Here is a 20,348-nt window from a genome sequence, read left to right on the forward strand (position 1 = left end):
TTGAGCAAGAAACAAACCATCATGCAAACAACAAGATGCATCATCAATGGCTTTAAGGGGGTTGAGTGGAGCGCATGGAACCACTGTTGCTTCTGTGGATGAAAGAATGAGGATAAAGGTAAATGGAATACAAATAGAAAAAGAAAAACAAAAGACAGTGATGATTTCCTAAATGAAACACCATATCAACCACAACATGATTCCTATGAGTAAGGCAGAAAACTCAGCATCCCACAAGCAGTCAGGATTCCTAACCAAAACCCAAAACTAAAAAAATCCTGGCAGCCAGTTAGCCAAGGTCACAGAAATCCCCATACTGCACACCCTGACCCAGGGGCTGCAGTTAGTGCAGAATGCTGTGGCATGATTGCTAACATGAGCGCGACCCTATCAGCACATAATATATTTGCTCTGAAATCTGCACTGGTTGCTGATTGCTACCAGGCCAAGTTCAAGGTGTGCTTTCCATGTTAAGGGTTCCACATAGTACTTGTTCTGCTCTTGTAAGAAATCAGTCCTTTAGTGTGGCAGCACCTACGCTTGGGAACTCCCTGCCTATTGACATTAGGCAGACACCTTCATTGTACTCTTTTTGGCACCTGATAAAACATTTTTGTTTAGGCAAGCCTACCCAGGCATGTAGAAGGTATTATGTTTTTGTCTATTTTTAACTCACTGTTGGTTTTATTATTTTAATAAATACATGTCTTTAACTGTTTTGCCAATAATTTTATTGTTTTAATTCTTTCTGTAAACTGCTTTGAGATTAAAGTGGTATATAAATGTTGTAATTAAAATGCATAAATAAATGTTGGAGTCATTGTGGCCCTTGGATCTCTTTTCATTTTTAGGAACAAAGGAATCTGCCTTGTACCTACTCAGGCCATTTGGTACCATCTAGCTGACTACTGATGACATGGACTAGCATTGGCTCTCCAGGATTCCAGGCAATAGTCTCTTCCAGATATTGAATTTTGGACATTTGCATGCAAAGCATATGTCCTACCACTGAACAACAGCCCTTCCCCTGTTTAAAAAAGTATATTTTAAAATGGTTCTTTATCTTTTCAATTCACTATTGAATGCACATCATACCTAGGGCAGATCCAGACCATTCATTTAAAGCACATTCAACACAATTGAAGCACATGAATCCCACCACAGAATCATGGGAACTGTAGTTTGTTAAGGGTGGTGGGAACTATAACTGTGAGGGGGAAACTACACTTCCCAGGATTCTTTAGGGGATGTCATGCGCTTTAAATGCAAGTTGGATGCGCTTTAAACATATTGTGTGTGTCTACTTAATAAACTTTGCCTGGATATAAATCGTTTTAATTAATTTTTAAAAATGGAAATGAGCTACAAAGTTTACTGGGTGACCATGGGCTACTCACTGTCTCTCAGCCTAATCTGCCTCTTAGGATGAAAACAACAGAGGGGAATCATGAACACCCCAAGGAATAATGGCACACTGAGCATGGGGTTAACTATTATTTTAACAGCCTTATAACTCACTGAGCAAGTTTACAGTCAGGAAAAAGAGCACAAGTACTGAAAGTGACTGCTAGAGCATTTAAATGAACATGGACTGCCTTCAAGTCGATTCTGACTTATGGCGACCCTCTGAATAGGGATTTCATGGTAAGCGGTATTCAGAGGTGGTTGACCATTGCCGCCTTCTGAGGCTGAGAGGCAGTGACTGGCCCAAGGTCATCCAGTGAGTTTCATGGCTGTGGTCTCCCAGGTTGTAGTCCAACACTCTAATCGCTACACCACACTGGACTTCCCTGCAAATGATCAGATGCATGCTCTGAGAAGGGATGCCTGTCATCCTCTTCCTTTATATTAATGCTTCAAATACTGTAGATTTTACATGCATTTTAATTTTATTAAAAAATGTGGGTAAAAATGAATTTGTGGGTGGAGAAGGGAAATTATAACTATCTTAAGACACTGGAATACATTTATCTTGATGCTGATTAGTGAATATGGTAACATCAGTAAAAGAGTATCAGTTTGGGCCAAAGCTTTTGTTATCCACCATAAGCCCAAGGGACACAATAAGCCAGAAACTGAAATCAGTAGCTTCAAGAAGTTCAATAGAAAAAACTATGGGTGTAGGGAATTTCTTAGCCTACAGCTTCTGAAGCAGTTATAAACTTCACAACTTCTCAATTCAGCACTGAAAAGGCTTCAAACATTTCTACATTAAATTCCTGTTTCATGTATATTAGAAAAGGCGATCGTAGTTCTTCAAATTGTTTAGGGTTGGTTTTGTCTGTGTGTCCTCTTAACTGTGTAATTTGTCCATTTTGATATCGTTGCTACATCACGGCAAATCTTGTTTCTGTCGGCACTCAATCTCTACTCCCCCTTACGGCCAATAACATTCGTGCAACTATTGTTCAATTCCATATGGGTCTGAATCGACGTAATGGTTTTCTCAGGCATTAAATATGTTAAATAACATTGCTAAGTTGATTATGGGCTACGTTGCTTATTTTGCGTACATTCAGTCTATAACTGAATTGTCACTGCTTGCACTTTTTGCATTACACTTCCGTCTGATCTCACTGCGCTTACAGAGCTTGGAAAAGTTACTTTTTTGAACTATAACTCCAATGAGCCTCAGCCAGCATGGCCACTGGATTGGGCTGATGGGAGTTGTAGTTCAAAAAAGTAACTTTTCCAAGCACCCAACCTGTGTGTGCGTGTGAAGTCTCTGTTTTGGGGGGCCACACTCGCTAAGCAGGGCTACCCCAGTGGATATAAAACTCTTCGCTCGCTGAATCCTGGGGATATGCAGTTTGGTGAGATCGCAGGAACTCATTCCTTCGCAGAACTGTGACCTTTATTTATTTATGTTTTAAGATTGCAGTGGCTGCAAGCAACTCCCCTCGGAGTTCTGGCCTTGACCCTTGAGCAGCCGAGGAAAGGTTATCGCCATCAGAGCCTTTCTGTCCCACACGACCCTCTTTCTCTATGGTTTTCCTTTTAAACCAGGAAGCGCCGGAGAAGACGTTGGCTCCCCTCAGCGTCGCCGAGGGGAAGAGCAGAGCGCGACCGCGTGCCTCGGTTTGTGTGTGCGTGGGCAGTTTGGGTCGAAGTCTGGTTGGCTGGGAAGGAGAAGCGCGGGGAAGGAGGAGGAGGAGGAACTTTCGGGAAAGGTGTGAGTGCGCGAGTCGGGCGAAGAGGACTTTAAAGTGGGGGGTCTGTAAGTGTTGAGGGGTGAGAAGTAAGACAAAAAATGGGGGTAGTATTCTGTAACTGAGCGACTTCAGACGTGCAGGTCAGGGTTCACATAACTGAACGCGCTTGCATCCGCCCAGCTTCCGTTTAGGCGCTGCAGGTCCGGCGAAGACCAGCCCAGGCACAAGTGGAGCACCGCGGTGAGAAGCGTGATCAGAAAGGGGTGGGGAGGAGGAATGCTGTTTTTAGAGAAAAGGGGGCATGTTCGTGTGCGCTGGCTAAGTCTAAACAAGTGTAGGGAAGCCTGCGTTGAATTGGCTGTTTTTGTTTCAAACTTGTTAAGCTCCCCTACGTCCTTAGGAAGGGGTGGGATAGAAACGGAATTACCTACGTTTCTTACACAAAATGTTTAACATAAATATGGTTCTATGAAATATATGTGTAGAATAGATTATGCAAAGTGTTGCATGTACATGTAATATAGGGTCACTGCCCAGGGGTGACTACAGATGTTGCGTGGCGTGGGAGTGCCTTTGTGTAGGAATTTTCTAAGATTGCCCATTTGTTTATTAAGTAAATATTTATAATAGTTCCACCTTTATATAGAAAAGACAGGTTACAAAAGTATGTGGCCAGGCTGAGGTTGCTGGCTCAGTATGTTGCAGTGTTTTTGTTAGAATGCAGAAGAGCCAGTTTCTTGAAGCTGGACTGAGAATGTGGGAATTACTGCAAAAGGATCTAAAATGGGTGGAGGAGCAAGATTGCTGACTTTGGCTTGGCCTCTTCTGTATGACTTGTCATCTTCTTTCAAAAATTGGCTGATATGAGTTACAACAATTTGTATTAAATCTTCTCTTCCTTCTGCCCCAACAACCCAATGGGATAGTGAAAACAGAAATTGTTCCAAGCCAGGGCCAATCCAAGACATACTGCTGCCTGAGGCCAGGAGCATGATGGCACCTATTCCATACACAGAAGCTAACTGGACTGGCACTTGAATCTTACTTAAGCACTGGTGACAGGATAGCCTCTTCCTCTGTACCTGAGACAGCATGACAGCTTGGGGTGGCCTGAATAACCAGGCACCTGCACGCACTCCCAGCACGTGCTGCCTCAAGCAGGTATCTCACTTTGCCTAATGGTAGGGTTGTTCCTTTTGCTAGCAGAAGATGGAGAAGTTCCATACTTTCTGTGAAACAAGACCAGGAGCAGACTGCGGTACAGATCATGAACTGGTCGTATCGAAAATCAGAGTGAAGCTAAAGAAGAACAACAAAACAATCATCATGGCAAAATACAATTTAAATAACATCCCAGAAGAATATAAAGATCAAATAAGGAACTGGTTTGAGGCTTTAAACTTAGTTGACAGAGAACTAGAAGAACTATGGGGTGAAGTCGGAGACATGATCAGGGAAGAATGCAAAAAGACAATACCTCTAGTTAAAAAGAGAGGAAGACCCCAATGGATGACTGAAGAAACTCTTAAAATGGTTAAAGAGAGAAGGAAAGCAAAAGGAGATAGAAACACGGTCAAAACCCTAAGTGCAACAATACAGCGACCAGTATGTAGGGACAAAGAACTATTACAATAGTTACTGTATAGAAATAGAAGAGGACAACAAAGAGGGAAGAACAAGAGCCCTATTGCAAAAGATTAGAGAAATGAAAGGGAAATTTAAACCAAGAGTAGGGATGTTGAATAATCAACAGGGGAGCACACTGACTGACTGAGATGAAATAAAAGGAAGATGGAAGCAATACAGTGAAGAACTCTATAAAAGAGATGCAAGGATGACAGATTCATTCACAAACCATATGATGATGAACCAGAACTTTTAGAATGTGAGGTGAAAGCTGCTCTTACAATACTTGGAAGAAACAAATCACCAGGAACAGATGGCATATCAATAGAGTTGCTACAGAGACTGAATCTGTCCAAATTTTGACTAAAAGTTGTCAAGAAATATGGAAAATAAACAATAGCCCACATACTGGAAGCGTTCAATATACATCCCAATTCCAAAGAAAGGGGATCCTAGGGAATGCAGTAGTTATTGAACTATTGCCTTAAGATCCCATGCAAGTAAAGTAATGCTCAAGATTCTACAACAAAGGCTCTTACCATATATGGAGCGAGAAATGCCAGACGTCCAAGCTGGATTTAGAAAGGGAAGAGGCACCACAGATGATATTGCAAACATACGTTGGATAATGGACCGGGCCAAGCAATTTCAGAAGAAAATCACCCTGTGCTTTATAGATTACACAAAGCCTTTGACTGTGTAGATCATGAAAAACTATGGAATGCTTTAAAAGAAATGGGGGTGCCACAGCATCTGATTATCCTGATGCGCAATCTATACTCTGGACAAGAGGCTACTGTAAGGACAGAATACGGAGAAACTGATTGGTTCCCCATCGGAAAGGGTGTGAGGTGTATTTTATCACCCTATTTGTTTAATCTGTATGCAGAACATATCATATGGAAAGCGGGATTGGATCAAGATGAAGGAGGTGTGAAAATAGGAGGGAGAAATATCAATAATTTAAGATATGCAGACGATACCATACTACTAGCAGAAACCAGTAATGATTTGAAACAAATGCTGATGAAAGTTAAAGAGGAAAGCACAAAAGCAGGACTACAGCTGAACGTCAAGAAGACTAAAGTAATGACAACAGAAGATTTATGTGACTTTAAAGTTAACAATGAGGACATTGAACTTGTCAAGGGTTATCAATACCTTGGCACAGTCCTTAACCAAAATGGAGACAATAGTCAAGAAATCAAAAGAAGGCTAGGATTGGGGAGGGCAGCTATGAGAGAACCAGAAAAGGTCCTCAAATGCCAAGATGTATCACTGAACATTAAAGTCAGGATCATTCAGACCATGGTATTTCCAATCTCTATGTATGGATGTGAAAGCTGGACAGTGAAAAAAGCGGATAAGAGAAAAATCAACTCATTTGAAATGTGGTGTTGGAGGAGATCTTTGCGCATACCATGGACTGCGAAAAAGACAAATAATTGGGTGTCAGAACAAATTAAACCAGAACTGTCACTAGGAGCTAAAATGATGCAACCGAGTTTATCATACTTTGGACACATCATGAGAAGACATGATTCACTAGAAAAGACAATAATGCTGGGAAAAGCAGAAGGAAGTAAGAAAAGAGGAAGGCCAAACAAGAGATGGATTGATTCCATAAAGGAAGCCACAGACCTGAACGTACAAGATCTGAACAGGGTGGTTCACGACAGATGCTACTGGAGGTTGCTGATTCATAGGGTTGCCATAAGTCGTAATCGACTTGAAGGCACATAACAACAACAAAATCTTAATACTACCAGCCTAAAATTTCACTGTTGTTATTAAAGGTGTTTGTGGCTGTAATCCAGCCAAAGTTGAGTACTTGTTAAGTTCAATTTATTTTAATAGGGGAGTTAAGCACATATTTACACCTATCAGTTGCCAATGAGAGAGAACTTTAAAGTGCTTAACTTTGACTGGATTATGCACATAATGTTTGCCAGTATGGAGTCTGGATGCTGGAGTTTTCAGTGCTGTGGAAGAGAGGTGAGAGGGAAAATAAAGTTTGTACCCAATCTGCTTAGATTAACTGTAGGTCTATTTTACCGTGGTGTTTCTCTGAATTTGGGAAGAGTGTGCCTTAAAATTTTATTCTACTTTCTGAGGGATCCAAGCCCAGAACAAATAATGTGTTCCGCAGGGGGCGTGCAGATATCCTTGGAAGCAGTCATTTGCAAGCAGCCTGCTGCTACTGCATGTGAGGCTCTGTGATGGTGTACTAATCCCAACACTGGCATTAGAAATAACCAATTAGAATATCCCTGACTCCCTCCTAAAACCATGCATAGGGTACCATTGTAAAAAGAAATCAGCAGCCCTTTCTGAATCTTGGTTTTTTCAGCTTACTGTGGGATGATGAGGCAGGGAGATTGTTACTTCATGTGTATTGGTGACAGTCCACTCAGATGCTGGCTAATAGATCTAGAAGACACTACATGCTTCCAGATCCATTCCATCCTTGGAACTTCACATATGCATACTTTTCCAGCTGCCTGTGCTTGAGGGCAAAGTGGTCTGCCCTCACCGTTTTGAGAACCTTGATTTACAGGGCAAGCATTGTATCTTAGTCTTTAAGATTTCATATTGTGTTCGCCTTTATCCATCTAGAGGTAAAATTATGTGGTTATTGTGAAGCCTGTTGTCAACAAAAGCAGTATTTCTTTGTCTTTTCACCCTTCCCCCTCCCCTCAACTAGTGTAAACATGTCGGATCAAGAACGCCTGATGAACTCATTGAAGAAGGAAATGAGGTCACTGCTGACACCAGTCAAGGAAGGCCTCACCCCTTGCATGTTAGAAAAAGAATACAGGGCTATGATAGGAGAACCACTTCCATTTCGTGCCCTGGGTTACCATTCTGTCATGGAACTGGTGATGAATATGCCTGATGTTGTTGACATATGTCCTAGTGGAAATGGCACATCTATCCTCAAAGGTGGGTTTCAGATTAGATTAGTCTGTCAAGAGCAGAGGGAATGCAGACGCGGAGGGAGTTTAAACTGGGTATTCAAGAGGGGATTGAACTTGGCCTGTAGTTAGAGACAAGATTTCACAGGCACTCTGGGCATAAAGCAATCAAGGACATAACTTTGCATTTCCCAGCAGAGTATGATTTGCAAGGACTGTAGTTGCAATTCTTTTGCAGTATTGTGCTATGGTGAACCAAACACATTGGTTAAATATGAACCAGTTTTTCCACCTTGGAAGATGAAATCTGTATGCAATATATTGTTTAATGTATTTGTTTTACAGGTTATAGTGAGCTTAGACTTCACTCTTAGGGTTATAAAAATTAAGGTATTTTCACAACAAATAGATTTGGACATGAATAGTCCAAGACATCTTGACTACTTCAACATTATGGATATATAGTACATGTTTATGTCTTCTTTGAAATGAGAGGTGTAATGTCTGCTTAATAATAGCAGCCAGTGCTCCAAGAGAGCGAGCCAAGCTACGTATTCAACAGAATCAACAGTTGTGGGTGTTTTCCTTTACATACAGATAGGCAGGAGTGGATGGTTGGGTTGCCTTGACAGTGGTAGCCAGGGAAGTAAGTCTGGAAATGGAGAAAATTTATGCACTTAATAATCTTGGCATTGGGGGAAGGAAGATTTTCTGGTCTGGACAGCTGGGAAAATATCTGCTTGCAGAATGCACGTTATGTACTAGTATTACAGTAAAGAGCTTTATTTCTTTCGGCAGTATCATTCTATTGTAAGAGCCTGGCAAGAAAAAAAGGGAGACTGGAGGAGAGAGTATTGTTACTACTTTTTGTATCAACATGCAACTTTAACCAGTTGGGCTTCTGTCTTTTAGCTATTCCAGATGAATCCACTGAGAAGATTGCAAGTTTGGTTGCCAGACAGAGAAACAGATCTAAATTGCACCTTTCCAGGGAAAGGTCGATTTTTTCTTTTCATCCCAGATCTCGCTTTGTCCTGCCTCAGGGCCCCCACATTTCTCTGCCTCGCCGTGGCCGAGTTCATCCTACTCTGCCAGCTGTGGTAAAAAGTGAACTGAAGGAACTGCTGAGCTCTTCCCCTGTCCTGCTTTCAGATTTTAACAAAGCCTTTATTCAGCGCTTTGGAAGGAAGTTTGACTTTCTGCGTTATGGGTTCTTCTCTATACTTGAGGTGCTGAATGCAGCTTCGGATATCATCACAGTTGTGCAGACAAGGGCAGGCTCTCTGTTGATTCTAAAAGAGAGCCCCTCCCTTAAGAAACAGCCGGAAAAGCTGCCAGAGCGTAAGACAGTGTTTGCTTAAATTCAGTTTTGGGGGGAAATGGCTCTTACTTAGACCCTTGCATCCTCATTTGCTTTACCCAATATGGTCTTGCAGTCTTATCTTCTCTCCCACTTTTATTAATATCTTAAACTCCTATAATCGAAGTGGAGGTAACACACACACACCCCGGCAGTGGTATAGCTACAAGAGGTGGGAATTGCAAATAAAGGGACTTGGAGAAACCATCTGCTGCTGGAAGATGAGTAGTGGGAGTCATGTGGAGTTCATTCCCTTCTGAGAACGTGTGCCCTGTGTTGCACACTCTCTGAGACAGCAATCAAGCAGGTCCTATTGCTAAGCAAGAGAGTGGGAGTTGGGGTGAGGGAAAGAGGATGCACTCATATTAAAATATAGCGTTTAATCTTTGTTCTGTTTATTTATTTATTTATTTATTTCGATTTCTATACCGCCCACAGCCAAAAGGCTCTCAGGGCGGTGCACAACATAGAGTAAAATACAATAAAATTACAAAGGTCAGTAAAAAGCATACATATTAAACAGTAAAACAGCCTGGTATAAACTGAAAGCTAAAAAATAAATTAAGTTAAAATGCCTGGGAGAATAAAAAGGTTTTAACCTGGCGCGGAAAAGATAAAAGTGTAGGCGCCAGGCGTACCTCATCGGGGAGACTGTTCCATAATTCGGGGGCCACTACTGAAAAGGCCCTGGATCTTGTTACAACCCTCCGAGCCTCTCTCTGGGTCAGGACTTGGAGGAGGGCCTTTGATGTTGAACGTAGTGAGCGGGTAGGTTCATATCGGGAGAGGCGTTCCGCTAGGTATTGTGGTCCCGCGCCGTGTAAGGCTTTATAAGTCAAAACTAGCACTTTGAATTTAGCCCGGAAACGGATAGGTAGCCAGTGCAAACGAGCCAGGACAGGTGTTATATGTGCGGACCGCCTGGTCCTCGTCAACAGTCTAGCAGCTGCGTTTTGCACTAGCTGTAGTTTCCGAACTGTCTTCAAAGGCAGCCCCACGTAGAGCGCATTGCAGTAATCCAATCTAGAGGTTACCAGAGCACACGACTGAAGTGAGGTCGTCGCTTTCCAGATAGGGGCGTAGCTGGGCTACCAAACGAAGGTGGTAGAACGCATTCCGTGCCACCGAGGCCACCTGAGCCTCGAGAGACAGGAATGGATCAAAAAGAACCCCCAAGCTACGAACCTGTTCCTTCAGGGGGAGTGTAACCCCATCCAGAACAGGTTGAACATCCACCATCTGGGCGGAGAAGGCACTCACCAACAGCGTCTCAGTCTTGTCAGGATTGAGCCTCAGTTTATTAGCTCTCATCCAGTCCATTGTCGCGGCCAGGCAATGGTTCAGCACATTAACAGCCTCACCTGATGAAGATGAAAAGGAGAAATAGAGTTGCGTGTCATCAGCATACTGGTGACAACGCACTCCAAAACTCCTGATGACCGCACCCAGCGGCTTCATGTAGATGTTAAAAAGCATAGGGGACAGAACCAATCCCTGCGGGACTCCACAATGGAGAGTCCAGGGTATCGATCCATGCTCCCCAAGCCCTACCTTCTGGAGGCGGTCCACCAAGTAGGAGCAGAGCCACTGCCAAGCAGTACCTCCAACTCCCAACTCCGTGAGTCTCCCCAGAAGGATACCATGGTCAATGGTATCAAAAGCAGCTGAGAGATCAAGGAGAATCAACAGAGTTACACTCCTCCTGTCCCTCTCCCGACATAGGTCATCATACAGGGCGACCAAGGCTGTTTCGGTGCCAAAACCGGGCCTAAAACCGGATTGAAACGGATCTAGATAATTGGTTTCATCCAAGAGCACCTGGAGCTGGCTGGCTGTTTATATACATTTTCACACACAACTGCAGGTTCCACACATTGTTGTGAACAATCTACAGATAGACAATGTTTTAAGAGTAAATTTAGGAAGTGGTGGTGGGCCCATGTTTAGAAAGTTCGACAGACTTTTTTTTAACTGCAAAATTAGAACCAACTGCCCAAGGTTGGCTCAGGGAAAGTCATGGTAAAATTTGTATTCACAGAGACTGAACTAAGCTAATTCTCTCTTTTTGCTTTGTCAGTTAAGCAAAATGCTAATAGTTGTTCTAAACCTTGTGCTCTGCAGCTGATGAGAGAGTCATTTTGTATATGGTCAAACAAGCAAGTGATAAATAACACAGGAAGGGTCTGACTTTATGCTCAGCTGTTGGCTTAAATGGAGAGTCTGGTGCTGTTGAGGATGTTCTTGGAGATGAGTGTGAACCTTCCAGTATTGCCCACAGAAATTGTCAGGTAAAGTCGTGGCTGAAAACTTTCTCTTGGTTTTGTTAAGGCAAAGCTGTGATTCCATCAAATAAGACAAAGCAGACGTTGCCTACTACTCTGCCAGCACCTGCAGTGAAGATACTGTCTTCAACACCTGCCCTGCCTATGAGTAATCAAAGTTCACCTCCAAGCCAGGAGTCTGATACTTTAGTTGTTCTCTTGAAACCTGTGGAAACTCCAGTAGTGAGAACTGATGAGAGGATGAAACAAGTAAGTAATACAAGTATTGCACTCTGAAGGTGGCTAAGGGAATATTCATTCGGATATTATGAAAGAATGAGAATCCTTATGGATCACTTCATTGTGTTTGGTCTCTTGCTCTTATTAACATCTTCCTAATTTCTTAAAAGTCAAGAAAAGTGCTTCAAGCTGGGTGAGTACAGAGGTTGCCAACCTTTTGGGGCCAATGGGCACACTTGGAATTTTGAGAGAGCTGTGGGTTTGTTATGACACGTGCTCTTGGGAACCTGAGTGTGTGAACTTGCCACCCTCATGTCCCATGAAACACACCTCCTTGAGAGGAGGGGATCTTTTGCTAGGGATAAGAACAAGCGCTTTGCCCTGAAATGTGCCTAAATGGTGTATCTATTTAACCCAAGAAATGCAGGTCCAAACCAAAATAAAGCAAAGCTTTCTTTTATTGAGAGAAAGAGTAGGAAAGCATTACAGAATTACTTGGGTGCGTGGCAGCATTAATCATTAATATCCTAACCCATTCATAAGTTTAAACTAAAGAAATCAAAGGACCCTATTACTGTGAGAGGTGAAAGGTAGGAGAGATTATCTATCCTATGCCCGGCATGGGCGGCTGAATACAGCTGAAGCTATGTGGAAGAGCTCTGATCCAAAACCAGGAAGGAATCTCTTGGTCTCGAGGTTTTGCACCAAGACCCAGAGTCTCCCCGGTTCTGTCCCTGCAGTCCTTGATGCGTCCCTTGAGAGCGTCGTACACGTGTGTGGGAGCTCTGATGTTCCTCGGCCCCCCTTCCTCTTCCTCCCCTTCCACTTGATTCGAGCTTTGGTTTTAAAAGACTTCCTCTCTCCACCTCCTGCCAAGGAGGGTATGAAAGTCCGGTGATGTTGTGTACGTGTGTGTGTATCTCTAACTGACCCTGAAAACTAAGACTCCTAACAAACAATGGGATTCACTGTGGGTGAGGGAAGTCTGCCAAAGGAAGAGAGAACCTTTATGCAGTTAGTTACTTTTTGTGTCTCAACAGCTGCCCTCGTTACCCTTCGCACAAAACCTCTGGAACGCATCACCAGCCATACCATCGGGTGGGGGTTATAGTTCCTGGCCTTGCACCTCCTGGGTTCCACTTGAACCAAAATGGGGTTAGCCAAGCAATTGTAACAGGTTCCAGTCACAAAATGGCTGCTATGGGGCTGTGGCATAACGCACAATAGCTGCAACATCTGAAAGAGCAGAAAATGAGGACCGTGAAATGGCATGCCCCACGAGAGGAAAAGCACATACATCACCTGCCACTGCTCTCACAGAAGCTCTTTGCACCTCTTCATTCTGTGGTTCTTCCGTATTTTCTCAGACCAAGAAGAATAGCACAGTTTCTGCAAGTATACTCAGTATTGGTGCTTCTCTTCTGTTTTTAAAGAAGAGGCAGAGGTTTGATGTGCACAATGACATGTTGGGAAGATTAACCTTTTGCCATTGAGGACCCATTCACTATTACCTTTTCAGCCAGCACCTTTATTTGTTTATCAGTCTTTTAATTGGCACTGAAATGCTTTCTATATTGAAATATTAGTAAAATAGTTCTTGAATGAGTGTTACAATGCTATAGCTGTATAACATCTAAAAAATGAATCCTGCTCCCTTTCTGGTCACCATCATTGTAGTAATGTGTTTGGGTTTTTTCCTAATTCAAACACTTTTGTTTCCAGACAAATATTAAAATACATGTTTTGAGATTTCGTGGACAGTAATGGACAATCAAGCCTCAGTGAATAATCACTTAGTACTAATTAAATTGTGGTTTTTTTAAAGGATTGGTTCAATTTTATTTAATGGCTGCTCAGACAAATTAGATCTCCTATCCTCCCTGAGTAGTGTTGCATGCATTAGTGTGGATAGAACATAACAGGATATACACACTGAAAACAGCCAGTGGATTATTTTTCCATGTGTACCTTGCAGTGGAAGAGCAGTGATTATTAGCTCTCAAAGTTGCCTGGCTGGAAGCAGACTTGGAATGGTTATCTTGTGTTTCAGTCAGTGCACAAACGATGCAAACTGCGCAGCTCTTTGTTCAACAAGGCAGGATAAATGGATGAGAGCTCAGTTGGCATTTCATGCTGTAGACTACCCTGAAAATAAGTCCCTTTGAACTTGTATAGACTTGTGTAAATTTACCACGTCCATTGTATTAAAAAAGAAAGAACTACAGTCATACTGGGAAATACGCAGTGAATAGAGGGCACCCTACATCTTCACTAAGTAATTTAATATTTCTGTAGTGCTTTTTCATCATGTAAAGCTCTTATTTTTCTTATTTTTAGTAACTCTTAAAACACTCCTCTAAAGCAGAGATGGGGAACCTATGACCCTCTACGTGTTGGAATCCAGCTCTTGTCAGCCCCAGTGAGCATGGCCAGTGGTCAGAATTGGTGAGAGTTGTAGTCCAACCACATCTGGAAGGCCACAGGTTTCCCATTCCTGCTACCAAGTAATCAAATATTATCCCTATAATTCAGATGTTGGTGGGAGATTAGGCTGCAGCTAAGAGAGAGTGGCTTGAAGGAGAGGGGGCAGCCCCCCAAAGGCAAAATATTGGTAAAGGTTCCATCTGTTGCTTAAAAAAAAAAGGAACTTGTTTACAATTTGTGTACTGTTCCTATCATGCAGTCCTGATGTGAAAGACAGACTCTTGATTTATGATCTATATTTAATGTATCTGAAATGACAGGTAATGTATTGTTCAAAACTGTTTCACTGTGAAAATTCCAGTGTAAATACTTTATATTTTCGTGACATATTTGAGCTGCCAGATCTTGGAAAAATGAATGTCAACCTGTATGCACCAGCATTCCCTCCCATTCACTTGATAGCTATCAATTTTTGTTTCTCAAAGCTAGAGAAGGAAATGCAGATAGTTCTTGCCCAGAAAGGACCTGGAGGAACAATCAGCTCAGAACTTAAGGGAAAAATCAAAACTGTAAGTGTTTATAACTGAAGTAACTTAACTTGATTATTTTTAAAGGCAGCAGGCTGGTTCACTCGTACCGTTGGTTGGCATTATGTGAGCAGGCCTTGAATGATCCTTAGGCTCACATGTTACCTGTTCTGCTAAACACTTCCATCCCCTCCTGCCCCTTTCCTGGTGTGAGGCAGTGATTTGCCAGTATGTCTGAGCTGGCAAACTGTGGCTTGTGCTTGCCCCTTAAACTAGGATTGAAAACTAAACAAGAATGCCTAATAAATTATTTTAAAACCCAGCCACATACCCCTGTGCTTGACCCCTTGTATTGTGTTCTGAAAAACGTTATGAAAATATTTGGGAAATCGGGGAGCAGCTGCGCACAGAGGCTATAACTTTTGTGACTGGATATTTTAATACTATGAATGATTTTGTTAATTGATAAGACAAGACAAATGGATTCTGGTTTGTTGTGTGTATTATAAATGTTTATTTCATGCACATTATCTGAACTGGAGCTTTTAATACAGATGACAACTAACTGTTGATTATATTTTGTTGTTTTTAATTTAGATTGTAGCACAGCACCCAGAAGGATTACTTATTTCTAAGTTGCCTGGGGAATTTGAGGTAAATTTTTCCCTTCAAAAGTGGTGTTACACAAACTTGATTTTGCACATTGTCCTTTGCTCTGTGTGTGTGTTTCAACTGAAACAAATATTGGAACATGAGTTGGAAAGAGCATCAGTAATGCAGCTCTAGACATCACATTAAATTGCAGTTTGCTTGGGCTCATTCCAGCTCATGTGCACTGTTCTAAACTATGGTTTAGCACAGGAATGTGCAGCTGGCAGCCCTTGACCTATATCAATTCACTAATAGGCAAAAAAATCTTTGCGGTTTAAGAACATACCTATAGCCAACAGATATTTCTTTGAAACTTTATAAAGCAGGGAAATTGGGCAGCTATAGTGAATGCACTAAGGGAGCAGGAGACCTGACCTCCTCTCTGAGATATTGGACTGCCCTACAAATTTGTCAGAATGCATACACAATGTAGGTTGGTCTTTCACAGTCCAATCCACTTCCTGTGTAGCTTGGAAGAATTTGGTAACATGTGCCTCTGAGCATATGGTGAGTGGTGGCAACACCTGCTATGAGGCCTACATCTCCAAAGGAGAATTACATTTTTTGTATTTTGTTGTTCTTACTTCGCTTCTTTTCTGTTTTACTACTGTTTGTACAGAAAATCTAACCTAGAAAATTATGTTTCTCCCATTATCCTAGAAATCTATGTCAAATCTATTTTCATTAATTTCAAGGCCTTTTTATTGGTCAACTTCATATGATGGTGAAGACAGCCTTTTGTGTATAAACTGGAGGCTATGTTCTGTTTCTATTTTGGATGCATTAACAGTTGAATCTGAAACTGCAGTTTAATGTAAAATCAGACTGATTATGTTGGTACTAAAGCAACAGATCTAGCTGTTGGAAAAAAGAAATTTGGCTTGCCCAAGATGCATGTTTTCAGCCTACTATGCTTAAACTACTTGTGATGTTCCTATATTAATGTATATATGGTAAGTGTTGGTTGTTTAGAAGATACATGGTAAGTGGAGTGAAAGAGGAGGGGGAGTGAATGGGCAGTAGAATGCTAGATGATTGGCTGAGTGTTTAAAATGGCTGAACGTATAAAAGGAAGAGTGAGAGTGGAATCTGGGGGGGAGAAGAGAAAGAGTGGGTTGTTTGGTGGGGTTTGAGAGAGTTGTTTGCCAGGAGAGTGGAGAAGGAGGGGGGTGGAGTTCGGATTAGTATTGAGTAAAACCATATGCTTATGTGCCTTAAGAAGAAATCTTGTTAATCTTGTTAGCTTTGTTATCTGTAATAAATACTTAATTTGGTTTACCAAAGGCCTGATCCTTGGCTGGGGTTTCACAGACCAGAAGGGAGGGAAAGGTAATGACCAAGGCTGAAGGGAAACTGTAACAAATGGTGGCAGCGGTGAAGAGAATAACAATACCAGTATTCAGAGTCTCTGGGAATACTAGTATTAGGACGTGACTGGTGGTTGCCTAGCAGGGAGATCTGTTGAGATCTGTGCTAGAGCAGGGAGAGAAACAATAAAAAAGGACAGTCCTGACTGGTGGAGTCCCTGGTGGTGCCTAGTGACAGGCAGTAGCCACGCGCAGGTAGGAACCTGACAAGGAGAGCCAGGGAAGGGCGTCACAGGTGGTGGCAGTAGCGTTGGGATACGAACAACAGAGAATCCAGATACGAATACTAGAGAATCCCTAACAGTGGTGTGGCAAACAGAAATAACAAAACAAGATTACTTGTGAGAGTGACTGGCAAAGAGTGTGTGGCAAAGAGTGAGTGAACTCAAACACCATGGCTGAATATATAAAAATGAAAAGAGAGGAGCTGGTGGAGAAGTGCATAACATTCAATTTACCTCACGAGGGTAAAGGGGTAGATGAATTGAGGGTAGTACTTATAGGATTTGCAACTGCCCAGCAAAAACAACCTGTCAGGGAAGAGACCCCAGAAAGATATTTAAGCAATCCCGCTTATATGGAGTACTTGAGAGAGAAGTTAAGATGGGAGGCTGAGGAAAAAGACAAGCAGAGGGAGTTGGAAGCTGAGAGATTGAGGATGGAAGCTGATGGGAAAGACAAGCAGAGGGAGTTGGAAGCTGAGAGATTGAGGATGGAAGGTGCAAAGAAGGAAAAACAGAGGGAGTTGGAAATTGAGAGAATGAGATTGGGGTTTGAGGAGAGGGAGAAGCAACGAGCATTGGATGCTGAATTACAAGTAGAAAAGTTAAAATTTGATAGAGAGAAATTTCACTCTGAGGAGACAAGGAAAGACAGAGATGGAGCAAAAATAAAAATTACTCCAAAGGACTTTGCTGTCTATGAGCCTGGTCAAGATCCTCAAATTTACCTCAGCACCTTTGAAAAAGCAGCTCAGTTGTGGGGGCTACCTGAAGATAAATACATGCAGTATTTATCAAACCTGATCAAAGGGGAATTGGCTGAGGTATACCAATATTTCCCCTCAGACAGGCCCGTCACCTATGCTGAATTCAAAGAAGCAGTGTTTAAAAGATTCAGACTGGGGCCTGATTATTTTAGAAAGCTTTTCAGAAACTGCCAGATACAGACAGGGAGGTCTTTCGTGGAGCTGGGGGCAAAACTGATGGACATATTTGGGAAATGGCTGACAAGTGCAAAAGCTCAGTCTGTGGAGGAGATGAAAAACCTCATGATATTGGATCAATTATACCATCAGTTACCACCAGAAATAAGGCTCCTGGTCAAAGACCGCTCCCCTACATTGGTGCAGGAGGCCGCAGAGATGGCGGATCACTTCGCCTCCAACAGAACTGGCTGGGTGGGGAAAACATCAAGAGATTTTAAACCCAGACCATATAATGCTGGCAGAAGGGATGTGGTACCACAGCGAGGGAGTCCTCCAGTAAAATCTGAAGGGCACAGGACACCCCAGAGTGGATCTGTGTACCCTAAAAGTGAGGAGAAATTGTGCTACAAATGTGGTAGACCAGGGCACCTACGTTTTCAATGTGAGGTTGCCAACCCCATTAGTAATCCTGCTCAGACAAGGGCAGTGAAAACAGAGCCCAAGGCTTTAGAAACAGCGAAAAAGGTTCAGTTCTGCCAGATAAACTGGACAGAAGTAACAGACCTTGATTCAAGTCTGAGAGAGGACGTGAGTGTACAAGGGGCAAATTATTGGGCATTGCTTGATACTGGTGCTGCTCAGACATTACTGAGGCCAGATTTAATAAAATCTGAGGTAATATTACCTCAGGAAACTGTGACTATCCAAGGAGTGAGGGGTCAACCAGAAAGTTTGCCTGTGGCCCTGGTGGAAATGACTTGGAGAGGCCGAGAGGGCAGATATAAAGTAGGCATTAATGCCCAGCAACAAGAACCAGTAATACTGGGAAGAGATGTAATGGGAGCCCAAGGAAAGATATATGTAGTGACCAGACAGCAAATTGGCAGAGAAAAAGAAGCCATATTAAGGGGGGCTGAAACAAACAGGGTGGAATCTGTTAACCAGCCTCAGGTCACCATAGCAACCACTAGCAGGCCTGCTGAAGGAGACAAACTGTATCAAGTGGTCTCTGATAAGAAAGAAGCAGATCAATTCAGGGAAGAGCTGCATAAAGATATAAGTTTGAAGCAGATAAAGGAACAAGCTCTGACCCAACAGATTCCTTTCACTGACAAACTGAGGAATCAAGTTGTGTGTGAGAATGGGATTTTATATAGACTGTGGATGCCCGCTGAGAGAAAGGATGAATGTGAACCAGTGAAGCAATTGATAGTACCTAGCAAATACAGAACCAGATTGCTAGAGGTAGCCCACGATGTCCCATGTGCAGGACATCTGGGGATAAAAAAGACCAAGAGGAGATTGGCAGCACACTATTATTGGCCAAACATCTCCAAAGATGTAAAACAACATTGTCTATCTTGTAGAATATGCCAAAAGGTGGGAAAAAGTGGAGTAAAGACTAAGGCACCCTTAAAGCCCCTTCCTATAATTGGACAACCCTTTTATAGAGTGGGAATAGATTTGGTGGGCCCTTTTTCCAAACCCACAAGGCATGGCAAGAAATATCTATTGGTGGTGGTGGATTTTGCCACCAGGTACCCAGACGCAGAAGCACTAAGATCTGTAGAAGCCCCTGTAGTGGCAGAGGCTTTATTAAAAATCTTTATGAGGCTGGGTTTCCCTCATGAAGTGCTGACGGATCAAGGCAGTGTATTCATGGGAGAAGTGATGCAATGTATGTGGAAATGTTGTGGTCTAAAACATCTAAAGACCACTACTTACCATCCCGCCATTAACGGGTTAACAGAGAGATTCAGTGGCGTTTTGAAGGGCATGATCAGAAGCTATGTTCAAGATCACCCACAAGACTGGGATGAACGTTTGGGATGCTTCTTATTTGCATATAGAGAAGTCCCTCAAGAGTCAACAGGCTTCTCACCCTTTGAACTCATGTTCACTAGAAAAGTCAGGGGACCTTTGGAACTATTAAAAAATTCATGGGAAGGAACCCTGGGAGAGTACAAAACATCTGTAGTAGATTTTGTATTGGAATTCCGCAATAAATTAACATCAATGATGGAGGTGGTGGAAAAGAATTTGAGTCAAGCACAGGAGAAGCAACGTTACTGGTATGACAGAACAGCCAGGGAACGCGTGTATGATGTGGGAGATATGGTTATGGCGTTCATACCCAGGAAACATGACAAATTACAGGCTAACTGGGAAGGACCATATACCATCAGAGAAAGGCTTGACACAGTGACGTATGTAATCACCACAGACCAATTAAACAAAAGCAAAGTGGTTCATGTAAATATGTTGAAGCCTTACCATACCAGGGATGTACAGGTGTTGCAAGTTACCTTATTCCCTGAGGGAAGTGGGCCTGAACTTCCAGATTTGGTACAGGAAAGCAAAGACAAAGGAGGGGTAGATCAAGTGGAATGGTCAGAGGAGGTGAAGGAGGAAGTAAAAGAAGAGATTCTGAGAGTTTTGAAAACCTATAGGAATCTCTTTAGCAACAAACCTGGCCGAACCAGTATAGTTATACATTCCATTGATACTGGAGATCATGCCCCAATCAGATCTGTTCCGTACCGTGTGAATGGGAAAGTTTTGAATGAGATCAAAAAGGAGGTGGAAGAGATGCTGGAATTAGGAGTGATCAGGGAATCCATCAGTCCCTGGGCCTCAAGTATTGTCCTGGTTCCGAAAAAAGATGGAACGACAAGGTT

The 20,348-nt window shown here is 42.5% G+C and overlaps 1 protein-coding gene across 9 annotated transcripts in view; it reads left to right on the forward strand.

Moving 5' to 3' along the window:
- The first annotated feature begins 2,988 nt into the window (after nucleotides 1–2,988).
- Nucleotides 2,989–20,348, forward strand: part of TDRD5 (tudor domain containing 5) — a 63,468-nt gene continuing 46,108 nt past the window's right edge. For 3 of the 9 annotated variants that reach the window (XM_061634230.1, XM_061634236.1, XM_061634239.1), the window contains exons 1-6: nucleotides 3,177–3,392; nucleotides 7,483–7,721; nucleotides 8,606–9,034; nucleotides 11,382–11,584; nucleotides 14,464–14,547; nucleotides 15,103–15,159. In XM_061634230.1, coding sequence (XP_061490214.1) covers nucleotides 7,490–7,721; nucleotides 8,606–9,034; nucleotides 11,382–11,584; nucleotides 14,464–14,547; nucleotides 15,103–15,159 — 1,005 coding nt within the window. In that variant the 5' untranslated portion in view covers nucleotides 3,177–3,392; nucleotides 7,483–7,489. The other 6 variants (XM_061634233.1, XM_061634232.1, XM_061634235.1 and 3 more) reach the window with 6 other exon arrangements.

Source organism: Rhineura floridana, chromosome 6 (genome assembly GCF_030035675.1).
Source record: "Rhineura floridana isolate rRhiFlo1 chromosome 6, rRhiFlo1.hap2, whole genome shotgun sequence".
NCBI classification, from domain to species: domain Eukaryota; kingdom Metazoa; phylum Chordata; class Lepidosauria; order Squamata; family Rhineuridae; genus Rhineura; species Rhineura floridana.